The sequence below is a fragment of the Oryx dammah genome, unplaced genomic scaffold, assembly GCF_014754425.2.
Source record: "Oryx dammah isolate SB20612 unplaced genomic scaffold, SCBI_Odam_1.1 HiC_scaffold_25, whole genome shotgun sequence".
NCBI lineage: Eukaryota > Metazoa > Chordata > Mammalia > Artiodactyla > Bovidae > Oryx > Oryx dammah.
The window spans coordinates 96,872,568-96,885,600 of NW_024070209.1; the positions used below are offsets into that span (position 1 = coordinate 96,872,568).

General features: G+C 43.3%; 1 protein-coding gene across 2 annotated transcripts in view; it reads left to right on the plus strand.

Moving 5' to 3' along the window:
- GARNL3 (GTPase activating Rap/RanGAP domain like 3) overlaps positions 1–13,033 on the plus strand; it is a 144,517-nt gene that overhangs the window by 17,675 nt on the left and 113,809 nt on the right. For both annotated transcript variants that reach the window (XM_040225155.1, XM_040225156.1), the window contains exon 2: positions 6,577–6,646. In XM_040225155.1, coding sequence (XP_040081089.1) covers positions 6,577–6,646 — 70 coding nt within the window. The remainder of the gene's footprint in view (positions 1–6,576; positions 6,647–13,033) is intronic.

Here is a 13,033-nt window from a genome sequence, read left to right on the forward strand (position 1 = left end):
GCATGGGGCATGGTCATGACCAAGGTAGGCAAGGTCTCGGAACAGAAAAGCCAGCTTTCATTTTTGCGTCAGGTGTGCTAAATGCCTTATGGTATCTTTTAATCCTCCCACAGAAACAGATTATTTTAAGCCCATATTACAGGTGAGGAAACAGGCTCAGAGAGGATACTAACTTGCCAGGGGCCACAGAGCTGTTGTGCCATGGAGCTGACATTCAGATCCAGGCATATCTGACCACTTTATGATTGGTGAAGTTCACTAATGGATGTTAAACTTAAGATCAGGAGCACGTGATGCTGGGAACGCAGAAGCTCAGTGGGGGGACAGGATGCTGTCTGGAGCAAGAATCCAGAGGCTTAGATTTTTCTGAGACCCTAACACTCCAGAAATCCTCTTGCTTACTTCCTACTTCCTGGTGTCTGAAATCTTTTCAAAAGAGGACAAGATTCTTCCATTTCATCATTAGAAGTTAATGTATAATTGCAGCTCTGCTTTTTTTGTCATTATCTCCAGAAGGAGAGACAACTGCTCCCTTATGTGCAGTAAGCTATTCTAGTACCTGTTGTTAGGAGGCCCTGTTTTCCCTCCAAGCCTCAGTCTGTCAGCTGGCACATTTTTCAGCTCCTCTGTCCCTCAAATAGGGGGATCCCTTCCATCTGTCTATTACTATCTGTTTATCAAGGGGGTGGAGGTGGTGCCCTGGCACTCCTGACATGGAGCTCTGCTGTCGGTAAGCCTGTTGCTTTTCACTATTTCTTTCAGCTGATCCAGGAAGCATCTCATTCTTCTGTTGGCTTTAACCCTGCCAACAGGGCTGGAGATGACTGAGGCCTGGATTAGTGGGGTCTGGCCAGTTGTTAGAGTCAGTCACTAATCTCTGGGCCACTTGAGTAAGGAACTGTATCGCCGAGCTTCAGCTTCCTTTCCCCCCCCTTTTTCAGTTTCCATAACATCTACTCTTCACAGGGGATTGTCCTGCTTTCCGGGATCCTGATAATGGTCATTTCTCTAGCCTCTGTGTGGGTCTGGAAATCTTTGCTCTTATCCCAGTCCTTCTTTAGAGATGTAACATGATGGTCCTCAGCTCTGTTCATGCTTGCAAAGCGTGATCCAGCATCCTCACACATTAATTTGCTAAAACAGAATTTCTAATTAGAGCCAGACCACCTTGTCTGTGAGGAACTTGAACCTACTGGTTCTTTTTTGCACCTGCCTGTTCTGGTGACCTGCTCTCAGGCCCAAGGATTTTCTAGGTGAGGTCGCACTGCTAGGCCAACACTTTCAGGTAGGGGCTGGTCTGCTGAGCTGTGATGCTGCCCTCAGCCCTGCCGTAGGGGGCTGCTTGGCCCTAGATCGCCCGTTTCACCAGAGAGGGAAAAAAACAGGCATCTTGTTTTAAGTTCTTTTTTTTTTTTTTAAGTTCTTTAAAAGTTATTAATAATAATCATGTAGGCTGCAGCCGCTTTCCAGGACTCTCTAACAACCAGAGAAAAATTCATACTAATAAGAGTAATAATAATAGCTAACATTTATTGAGTAGTTTTCATGTAATAGATATTATGCCTAGAATAAACTTTTATCTGCTCTTTTTAGTTTATTCTGTATAACCCTGTTAAATAAGTGATATGATCAGCCACATTTTATACATGAGAACTAATGCCCAGGGGGCTTAAGAACCCCAGTCTGTGACTGAGGCCCTTGCCCTGAGGCACTGTGTGACACCTCCTCCCATTCAGGGAAAACTTGATCAAGGCCTTGTCCTTCCTTATAAAAATGCCACAGAATGGCTAACAGGTTTCCCAGGGATTCCAGAGTCATCTGGAAAAGCAGTATTTTTCAAAACACTGTCTGTGAACCACCTGCATCAGAGTTCCCACCATGGCTTATTAAAATCTCAGTCAGGTTGAATCACAGCCTCTGGGAAAAGGGCCAGGGAATCTGCATTTCTAGAAAGCTCCCCCAGGGATTCTGATGGACTCTAATAAACACTGCTATTTTCATTGGCATCCTAATCACAGTTTATGGGTAGAGCTGACACCAGCAAAAGGGATTCGTGCGTCTGTGGGCAGGGGTTGGGCAAACTTTCTGGGAAGGCCTAGAGCGTAAATGATTTGGGCTTTGCAGGCCCTGCAGGTCTCTGTTGCACGTCCTCAGCTCTGCCATTGAAACATGGAAACAACCACAGACAGCCTGTCACCAGAGGGTGTGACTGCATCCCAATAAAGCTTAGTGTTCAAAAACAGGCAGGGGAGGCCACAGTGTACTGACCTCAAGAGTTGTTGGCCCACCAGCCCTCTGATGACCCCTTTTTTGTGGGACTTCTTTTTTTTTTAATTGGAGGAAAATTGCTTTACAATGTTGTGTTGGTTTCTGCCATATGACGGTGAGAATCAGCCATAATTATACATATATCCCCTCTCTCTTAAGCCTCCCTCCCCTCCCCTATCCCACTCCTTTAGGTCATCACAGTGTGCCAGGCTGGGCTCCCTGCATTACATTGCAACTTCTTACCAGCGATCTATTTCACACAGGATAGAGTATATATGTTGATGCCACTTTCTCCATTCGTCCCACTTTCTCCTTCCCCCACTTGTCCACAAGTCCATTCCCTGCATCGGCGTCTCTGTATCGCCATATCTTCCCTGCGAAAAGGTTCATCAGTACCATTTTTCTAGGTTCCATATATATGCATTAATATATGATATTTATTTTTCTCTTTATGACTTAACTTCACTCTGTATAACATGTTCTAGGTTCATTCACTTCACTAAAACTGACTCAAATTCATTCTTTTTCATGGCTGAGTAATATTCCATTGTATATATGTACGTACCTTCTTTATCCATTCATTTGTAGATGGACATCTAGGTTGCTTCCACGTCCTGGCTATTGTAAATATTGCTACAGTGAACAATGGGGTAAATGAGTCATGTAGTATTGTAGCTTTCTCAGGATTTATGTCCATTAGAGGGATTTCTGGGTCATATGGGAGATTTATTCCTAATTTTTTAAGGAATCTCCCTACTGTTCTCCATAATGGCTGTATCAGTTTACATTCTGTGGGACTTATTCTTACAGTACTTTCTGTTACCTGTGGAGAGCTATATCCATGAAGATAAAATCACCTGTTGTACCAGATAAACCTTGAACCTTCGTGACTTAAAGCAGTACAAGTTCTGTCCTCTCATCTCACAGCCCAGTTAGAGTGTGCCTACTTGGGTTCTTCTGTGTTCTTCATTTAGGGATCTGGGCACCTTCATAGTGTAGCTTCATCCTTCTTGGTTCTCACAGCCATCCTCAGAGCCAGTGGACGAGGAAAGAGAGCCAGGATTATTCATGGGAAACCTGTATGGGCCTGGTCTGGAAGAGGTGCCCTGTATTTCTACCCATATTTTACTGGCCAGAATTCTCATTGCGTGGGGTCCTGAAACAGCAATTTCTCAAGGCTGTGAGGCCCTTGGTCTCAAGACTTTCTCTAGTCCCTTCTATCTTTGCTTGAAATCTATCCACTTCCTGGGCTCATCTCTTCCTTGTAAAAAGCCTTGTTAAGGTCAGTCAATAGGAGCCAGCTCATGGCCTCACTCTGACCTGTCCAGCCACATTCCTTAGGGCTGCAGGCTCAGAAGGCACAGATCCACCTCCTCAGTTACTGTAGGCGCGAGTTTTATCACCTAGTTTGCTACTGTATAACGGAGATCTCCATCTCTCTAGGCTCTGAGACCATTTCCTCCCTGGCTGCTGCCTGCCTGTGAAGCCTGCACCACATATTTTAGGTTGTTGCCATGGTAGCACCCCAGTGCAAGATACCGACTTCTGTACTAGTCCAGGTAGCACAGAGGCTTCACCAGGTAAACCCCAAACTGTGCGTGATGAACACAACTAAATGTTTATTTCTTGCTCACATCACATTCTAATACAGATGTTCTTGGAGGCATGACCTTCCATTTGGTCATTCAGAGACCTGGCTTTTTTCCATCTCGAACCTCTGCCTTCCTCTGGGTCCTTGTGGTCCTCTCTTGCTAGCCAAGGGGAAGGCAGGCAGGCTTCCCATGGGAGCCCATAGGCACATCACTTGGGTCTGTATTCTCTTGGCCAGAAATCAGTCACATGGTCACACTCCCTGAAAGAGGGGCTAGGAGATGAAGTCCAGCGACAAGTCCCAGAGGAAAGGAAGGAGGTTTTGGCATGCATGTGGCCCTGTCTGCCTCTTGGGTCAGGACTGTCTGGACTGATGGAGTGACGTCCAGGGGCTTATCAGGGAGAAGGTCAACAGGTGGCCTGCCTCAGTGACCACTGGGGACACTATCAGGCAACAGCTAGTGAGATCCAAAAGATGTGCAAAGTAAACAGCAAACGTTTACTGCGTGTCCATTCTGTGCCTAGCAGTGGACCAGACTCTAGGGACCTGGGGGAGAACCAAGCTCCTCTTAGAGCTCTGGGTGATCCCCCTAAACACAACCCTTGTGCTGGATGCCAAGGGGCCAGGGAATTGGGGAAGAGGGTGGGTTTTCTACTTCGGCTGGTTTGAGTGCCTCCTGTAGCCCTAGAAATGCCTCCCTTACAGTTGTGCGTGGCCCTGTCATCAGCAAGCACCCTCTCTGCAGTGTACTGGATGAAATGTAATTAGAAGGGGAAAAGGGCAGCCCACAGCAGATATTCTGTTTATGTCTCTTGGTTGTTTTCCTAGGACATTGTCTGCCCTCTCTGAGGCTTCTAAGGAGGCGGTTGCTCCAGATGTAGGGTCATCACCCTGTTTTGTGTTTGTTTCTGGGTGTTGGCATTGGCAAAGTTAGGGAGCTGGCGCTATCTCGGAACCCCCTCTGTGGTGCTGAGGGCGGCACAGGGAGGGGCCCAGATCCCCACATCCTTGCTCTTTTCATGTTTTTGGCCATTTGGGTGAGAAACCGCTGCTGCTGCTTCTGTTGATGAGTGAGTCGTGGGCCCAACTTAACTGAAGATGTTGGCTGAGGTCCAGGCAGACAGCTCTCAGTCAGCCACCACTGAGCAGCAGCTCTGTGCCCAACTGCTGTTCAAGAGCATAGATGCACCCCGCACAGGAGCCCACTTGCTTTTGGTAACTCAGGGCCGCTGGAGAAGGATCTTGAAACTGTTATGTAAGGCAACAGCAATATTCTCCAGGAGGGTTTTCAAAAAGGGCTAAGAAAATGGGCATAGAGGACATAGCTAACCTTGGAGCTGGCCACAGAGGGAAGCTTTTATATCTCTTTCAGAGATTTTTCGGTAGAAAGTCATGTCACTAGCAGCAGGAAGGTAGCCTAGGTAAGTATCTAGGATACCCTTCCAAGCTGCCTTCATTAATTTGTTGCACGGTTTCTTCTAAGGCAGTGAGGACTACAAAAGGTTAAATCCCTCCTATACGATGAACTCAGCCATCCCTGTGAAATGGAGGAAGCAGAATACCATTAGACTCTCTAATCTCATTTCTCTCATGCTGTCCTTCTTGGAGCCTATCAAACAGTGTCCTGGCAGAGAGTCAGTTCTGTGGCTGTGAAGCATCAGAGTCAGTCTCTTTCTGAACATGCCAGAAGGGCTGTAATTTAGATAATGTAGCCTACCTTTTAAGGAAGGATGAAAAGGTACTAAATGCACCTTTCTTTGCATGTTAACTCCCAAATATTTGGGATATATTAAATGTGTCCTTCCTGGGAAATTTTATTTTCTGTTTTATTAGAGTTATTTGCATGACATATTAGAACAGAACTTATTAAAACTGTTTGTATTTGTGGATCTCTGGTGGTTTCATGAGTACTGCTCAGGGCCCTCTCTGTACCAACTATTCAATAAGATATGTGTCTTTTGAGTGTGTAACTGTGCATCCAAGATGCAAATGCAGTAACAATTTTCCCCTGGTTTTAATTGTTTTTCCTCAAAGACACATGTGATTTTTCTTATCTGATTTAAGCATTTCTTAAGGGGAGGGAGTAGGAGAGTATTAGCTACTGCCACATCAGAAAAGCTAAATATAATTGGAAGTTAGATTTTGAGATTTTTCTGTTAGTCCTAGTCTTTTTCCATATTGTGATGTTGTCATAAATTAAAGGGGAGGGGGTGGGGCCTACCAGGATTTTGAAGTTGTTTTTTTTTTCCTCTTATTTAAAGTTTGTCTCCTAGATAGCATCCCATAATGCTGGTTATTTTTATGCAGAATATTTGGGACAAAGAGGCTCTCTTTAAACGAAAGATAATTGCAAGCTTTGTCCCTTGCCTCAAGTTTGCTGCAGGGTTTCTCTCCCCTCTGGTTATACAGAAATGAAATTATAAACCACCAGTAGCCTGGGAAATGTCAATCGATTCCAAATGACTAAATATTTAATTCAATCATTGCCTATACCTCCAAGGATGACTCGGGTGTTTTTCTTCTTACTGAGGGCTCCATGAAAGCCAGGCTCTGCAATGGCTGCTGAGGACTGTGTCTGTTGCAAGGAGGCTCCCCTGCAGTGAGGAGCTGGGCAAGCCTGTTCCATAGCAGCCCTTTTTGCAAATGGTAGTGGATTTTTGCAGAAGGTTTGTGGCCAGATCGCTATGTATAATACTGATGAAGCATTTTTGTTCCAGCTCTGTCTCGGAAGACCTAGGCTGTAGACGTGGGGATTTCAGTAGGAAACATTATGGATCTGTGGAGCTGGTAAGTTTATACTGTCTGTTCAGTGGTAGTACATTGATTTCAATTTAGAGAGAATCGCCAAGCTCTTCAGATCTTTTGTTGTATATTTACTGTTAGACCATGTGGGTACAGTATAAGGACTGGATGGGAATGAATGACTATTGAAAGGCTGTAATAATAATTTGATCATCTTTATCTGTTGTGTTTTTACTGTTACGTACTTTTAATCTGTGCCTTTCAGTGTGTTAAAAATATGTTGTGGCTCGGTATTTTTCTCTGTTCACGGTGTTATGTAATTAAATAAAATGATTTATGTATTAGGAAAGGTAGCATTTAGCTTTTATGTTATCTTGTTCCTAAAAGTTTCTAAATATAGTTTTTGAGGTTTAAATATTATTGTAATACATATTCCAATTTTTCTGTACCCTTCATCTCTGGATATGTGATAGGAGTTAGAATATCTGTGAGCTCTTTTTTCCCCCCCTGTTACAAGTATATGTGTTGGACTAGATAAATGACTGTGATAGGTAATAGATATCTGGATTGAAAATATTCATATTTTTCTTAATGAGAGAGATTGGGGTTTGTGTTATGATTTTTTTAAAGGGTATGCTTTCATTTTAAAAGAGGAATAGTGAAGATATATCATAGCCTCGTCTTCTTCTTTTTCATAGCCTCAGTTTTTTAAAAGACAGAATTGTGAGTTTTTTCCCCAGTTGCATGGAAATTTGAACTAATTTTTAGGAAAATATGCTCATAAAATTTTCTTGGTTAATACTTAACTATTAAAAACATTACATTTATTATTTCTGTCTATTTACAAAAACTCGGTTAATGGGATCCATTTGTAAAGTATTAATATAAGCTGCATCAATTGCAGAGTTTAAAAAGTAGAAAAATTTATGTACTGGAATCATGTACAAGTAGCATTCTACTTGAATTCAAGTGTATATTACAGGTTTGACTGTGTACCTGGCCCAGGTATATTCTTGGAAATATGCACTAAGTAAAAGATTAAGTCCTTGTTTTTAAGGCTCCTGCTGCCCTCCTGCTGGGCAGATAAGATACACAATATATCTAAAGAATGCATTTAGTCACATAAAAGACACCCTGGTTGACTTGGTTAGTGTGTGTTCTATGTCAGTCACTGGTGATACCATGCCAACTCAGACCACCACCTCTACTGAAGAAGTGTGTGCATAGCTAATTCAGAACTGGTAAATATTGTGAGAAGCACACAGACAGGGCCTGGTGGGGGTTGGGAGAAGGAGGGAGCAACCCCTTCTGGCTAGGCATCTCAGGGAAGCAGCCTGGAAGGCCTTCTGGAGGCTGTGGGATGTGAGTTGGCGACAAGGAAGATAGACAGAGGATATTTGCAAACAGCATGATTCTTGGCAGCGATGATTTGAAGGGCAATGAGCACATGGTCCTGCCCAGCAGAGAGTACAGGGCTAAAGAGCTCAGTGGTTACACAGCGGGTAGGCTTTGAAATCAGACAGGCCTGGCTTCACATACCAGTTCCCTTACTTATTATCTCTGTAAACATCGCTGAACCTCAGTGGTGCCTAAGAGTTTGTGCTTGGAAGTCATTCTTGTTCCAGCATTTACTAGTTGTATGATTGGCCTCAGTTTTCTTATCTATGAAATGGGGTTTATTAGTATTATCTATTTTATAGGGTTGTCAGGAGGACTGTATGAGATGATGCACAGAAGCACAGTCCCTGCTAACTAACCATAGTGGGAAAGATGAAATTTGATAGCACAAGTAGGATGTTGACTCTCAGGTGAAGACTTTGAACCTGATCTAGTAAGTAGTATGGAGCTCTTATAAATAGAGTGGTGTTTGGGGGAGACAACATAGGTGTGTAGGATGGACCCTTTATAGATTTTTGGAAATCACAGAATATCAGACTGGGGACATACATGAGAGAAGTGCTTTCTAGCTTGAACAGGCATCAGAATCAACTGGTGAACTTATTAAAACAAATTGCTGGATGCCATCCCCAGAGTTTCAAATTCAGTAAGTCGGGATTAACTCAGAGTTTGCATTTCTAACAAGTTCCCAGGTAAGGTTGATGCCACTGTTGCCAGAACCACCCTTGGAAAAACCCTGCTTTACAGAATCCCCGACTTGTCATCAGTTATCCCCAGCTTGATAAGGCAGCTCACTGACCAGCTCAGAGTGTGTGTGTGTGTGTGTGTGTGTGTTTATAACTGAGTCTTTAAATATTTTAAAGTAAATTTTAAATACATTTTAAAATTCTATGTATAATTTCACCACCTTGCAGCAAGTATTTTCATCTGCTTTTGATACCTTCCAACTTGTATAGCTATAAGTGCCATTTCTACATGGTTGTAATCAAATTATATATTTACTTTCGCATGCCTCCTTTTTCATTTAACTGTGTTTTATAAGTATCTTCTTGTTATGTACTTACCATTTTAATCCATGTGTGATATATAGACCAGTAAGGTGATCAACAATGATCTGTGGAACAGTTTTCCTCCTGATGTAAAATCAGGTCATTTCTAGTTTTCCCAAGTTGGAAATGACATGTGCTAGAGGTTGCAGAACTTCAGGAGATGAGGGACAGGGAGGCCTGGCAGGCTGCAGTCCATGGGGTCACAAAGAGTCGGACATGCCTGAGAGACTGAACACTACCACCAGAGGTTACAAGGGTTGGGAATGATGCAGTGAGCAAGCTCCAGTTTTGCCGTGTGAGGATCTCTTGAGATTCTGACTCCAGCATTTTAAGAAAGGAAATGTTTTCTCCCATCTATGAACACAGAGTATTATCAAATTAAAAACCATATAATGTGTCCTATGTTCGTGAGAAAGCCAGTTCAATTTTTCTTACACTTGATTTGATGAATATTGTTGGGAACCCAGTCGATCTTGGGTGTTTGTAGAGGGGTCCTTGGGATTCTGTAAAATTGAAATTTTAGCATAAACTTCTTCTCATGTTCAGTAAATTAGGTAGAAGTCCTTGTGAAGAGTGAAACTGACCATTCAGATCAGCAATGAGGGGGATGCAGGGGCTTGGTTCCCTAGGTTTCAATTGAGTATACATTTGGTGAGAGACCATGGCACTCAGACACCTACTCTACAGACGCACAGGTGAGTTTCTCAGCCCTAATTCAATAGCTGTGGGTCGAAGGCTCCCACCATGGGGCAGGCACAGTGCCCGACACTGAGGGGGCAGAAAAAGCCAACTGCTCTGCTCTCCTGGAGCTGGAGGTAGTCTGGCTTTAGAATCCAGCGGCCTCAAACTTTGAGTCTCCAGGCTGCATCTTAGCTGTGTTCCCTGACTGAATCAGGGATGGTTTCCTTGCAAGGGATGGAGATCCACTCAGTCCAGCTCCAATATAACATAATTCATAGAAAGGGTGTGGGAGAATTTCGCTGGAATGCACTGCAGGAAGCACAGCTGGGCTGCATGTGATGGGAAGCCATCAGGCAGCTCTTCTCGTTTCTCTCGGCCCCTGTGGTTTCTCCGCTTCACTTTGCTCTGCATGTCAGTGCCAGTCTCCTCTCTGCACGCCAGCTTCTGCGACAGCACAGTTGCCTCTCTCCAGTCCATTTTCTCCCAGCAGCGGTGTGTGTGTGTGTGTTTTTAATACTCTTTTCATCATGGTGAAATATTCACAAAATCAAATTTACCATTTTTAAGTGTACGATTCAGGCCCATTATGTATATTCGCTGGGTTATGCAACCATCAGCACTGTCTACTTTCAGAGCATTTCTCATCATTCCAGATAGACCTTGTACCCATCAAACAATGACTCCCCATCCCCCCTGCTCCCTTGCAACCTCTGTTTTATCTTCTGTCTCAATGAATTTGCCTATTCTATGTGGAATTATACACCTTTTGCCCTTTTTTGTCTGATTTATCTCAATATTTTGGGGGTTTATCCATGTTGTCACATATATCGGAATTCCATTCCTTTTTCTAGCTGAATAATATTCCATCCTGTGTATATACCACATTTTGTTTTTCCATTCCCCTATTGATGAATTCTTGGGTTGTTTCCACTTTTTAGCTCTTATGAATAATGTTACTGTCAATTGGTATACAGATATGTGCTTAAGTGATGTTTTAAAATGTTGACAACATAGTATCTTTTCTTTTATAAATCTTTTCTGTGGCCCATTGCAGTGCAAGCCCAGACCCTTTACAAAGCCCAGAGAGATCCTTCATGGTCCCTGTTCTGCCTTCCTCTCCCACCTTCCCACAAGCTGCTCACTCACTGTGCTTCGGTGGCCTAATTTTCCCCTCTAGAACAATTTGAGTTCCTACCTGTCCTTTGCATGCGCTCTTCCCTCTTCCTGGAATGGGCATTCCCAGCATTGCTCACCGCTGATCTCAGCTTAAATGCCATCTCCTCAGGGAGGCCTCCCCAATCACCCTTGCTGAAATCATCCTCCTCATTATGGAGGTCTCTAACTCAGCATCCTCCTTATTTACTTAATGGTGTTTATCACAATCAATATTTGTTTGCTAACTATCCTCTCATCCACTAGAGGGGAGGGTGGAAACTGTGTCTTTCTTGAAATTTCTAGGCCCTGGCATATACTAAACTCTCATTCAGTTTTTTTTTAATTACTAAATTGATTGCTAGTCCCCCACCCCACCCCTAGTGTTGCAGCCCCTGTGTCCACTGTAGTCTATTCATTCGGACCCTAATTTCAAATTCCAAAATGAATGTTATGTGTTGGTTCCACAGGTCCAGTTATCTATCCCTGATTCAAATGGTTGAGTTCAAGGTAGGGTGGTGGTGGTGGTGGGGGTGTCATGTGGTATAAATGTGGCCTCCTAGACCCCCTCAGCAAAGTTTGTGGGCAGATTCTCTTTGGAAAGGATATAGGGAAGAGTCAGTTTCAAAGAGCATGAGCTAAGAAGGAAGCCTCCAATATGTCTATAATATTTCCTCATAGAGTAGATGATTTAAAAGCTCCATCTAAAAGCACCTGGTTAAAATGTCATCTTCTGCAGGTGGACTGTTATCCCTGGCACTTTTTTAAATTCCATAAACAATGATATGAACTATAAACCCTCTAAAAACAGGAATCAAGGCTCTTGATTTACCACTGTGTCCCTCATACCAACCACAGTGCTTAGCTTTAGTTACTTAGTAAAAATTAATTGAATGAATGAATGGTTCAGTTTGGTTGGAATTAGAGAATAGTCTAACCCATCAAAAATAAAGAAAGAAAAGGAAAAACAAGCTTCTATGATTTCCCCCCTCCCCAATATAGTTAGACTCATCAGTTTGCAGTGCATTCCGTCTGAAATGTTTGCCGTTTTTCTTCTTGATGAATTGAAATTCTGGTCTCTCGTGGCAGCATTCTAAGCAAGGCACAGCTATTACCCCACTGACCATTCTTCATTGCTTCATATCGAAATCTGTCAGGAAAAGCATAAGATTATTTGTAGCTTTTATTGATCTTTTCTTGGCCTTTGACCCAATGGGTAAGAAACTGATGTGTTACAAATGATGAATGGTATGGGCACCATATGGGCCTCTCCTTTCCAAGCCCAGCTGCTGATCCTCACATAAGCCTACATCTGGGTAATTCTAGGGAAGCCACGATCTGCAGGTAATTTCAAATCCAGGGTAAAACAGGAGGGTATATTGTCCATTGGGCTTCCCAGGTGGCGCTAGTGGTAAAGAACCAGCCTGCCAGTGCAGGAGACGTAAGAGACTCGGGTTTGATCCTTGGGTCAGAAAGACCCCTTGGAGGAGGGCATGACAACCCACTCCAATATTCTTGCCTGGAGAATCCCATGGTCAGAGGAGACTGGTGGGTTACAGCCCATGGGGTCACAAAGAGTCAGACATGACTGAGGCAACTTAGCATGCGTGCATATTGTCCATTCCTTTTTAAACTTGCACTCAAATGAGTCAAGCCTGCATTTGGACCAGCTGCCTGCTCCCCTGGTATATCAGAAAGAAATGTATAAATGTCTCTCCATGAGGAGAGCATGGTTTTGTTGTTTTGAACTCAGAGTGGCCTCAAAGGATACCTGGCTATACTGAGTGCAGCCAGAAGAAAGGTTTGTCGTGAACTTGATTGGCATCCGCAGATTTTAATATCTGAGGTTTTGACTGTGTGACAACTTTTGAAGTCTGATATATAGTCATTTGTATTTTTGCTCAGGCACGAACTTGAATTACGCCTTGTGGGACTGTTGTGCTTTAGATGATTCTTGGCTAATGAGTGATTTAGCTGCCTGCCCAGCATCCCTAATACAGCAGAGTTTTGTTCTCTATTCAGGGTTGAGTAGGCTTTTTGTTTTCAGAGGCATTTTATGGGAGAATTATATTCTATGTAGTATCACTGAATTGAGAAATGAGTGAAGGTACCAGAATATCTCCCCTAGGAACATCAAAACATCACGACTTCT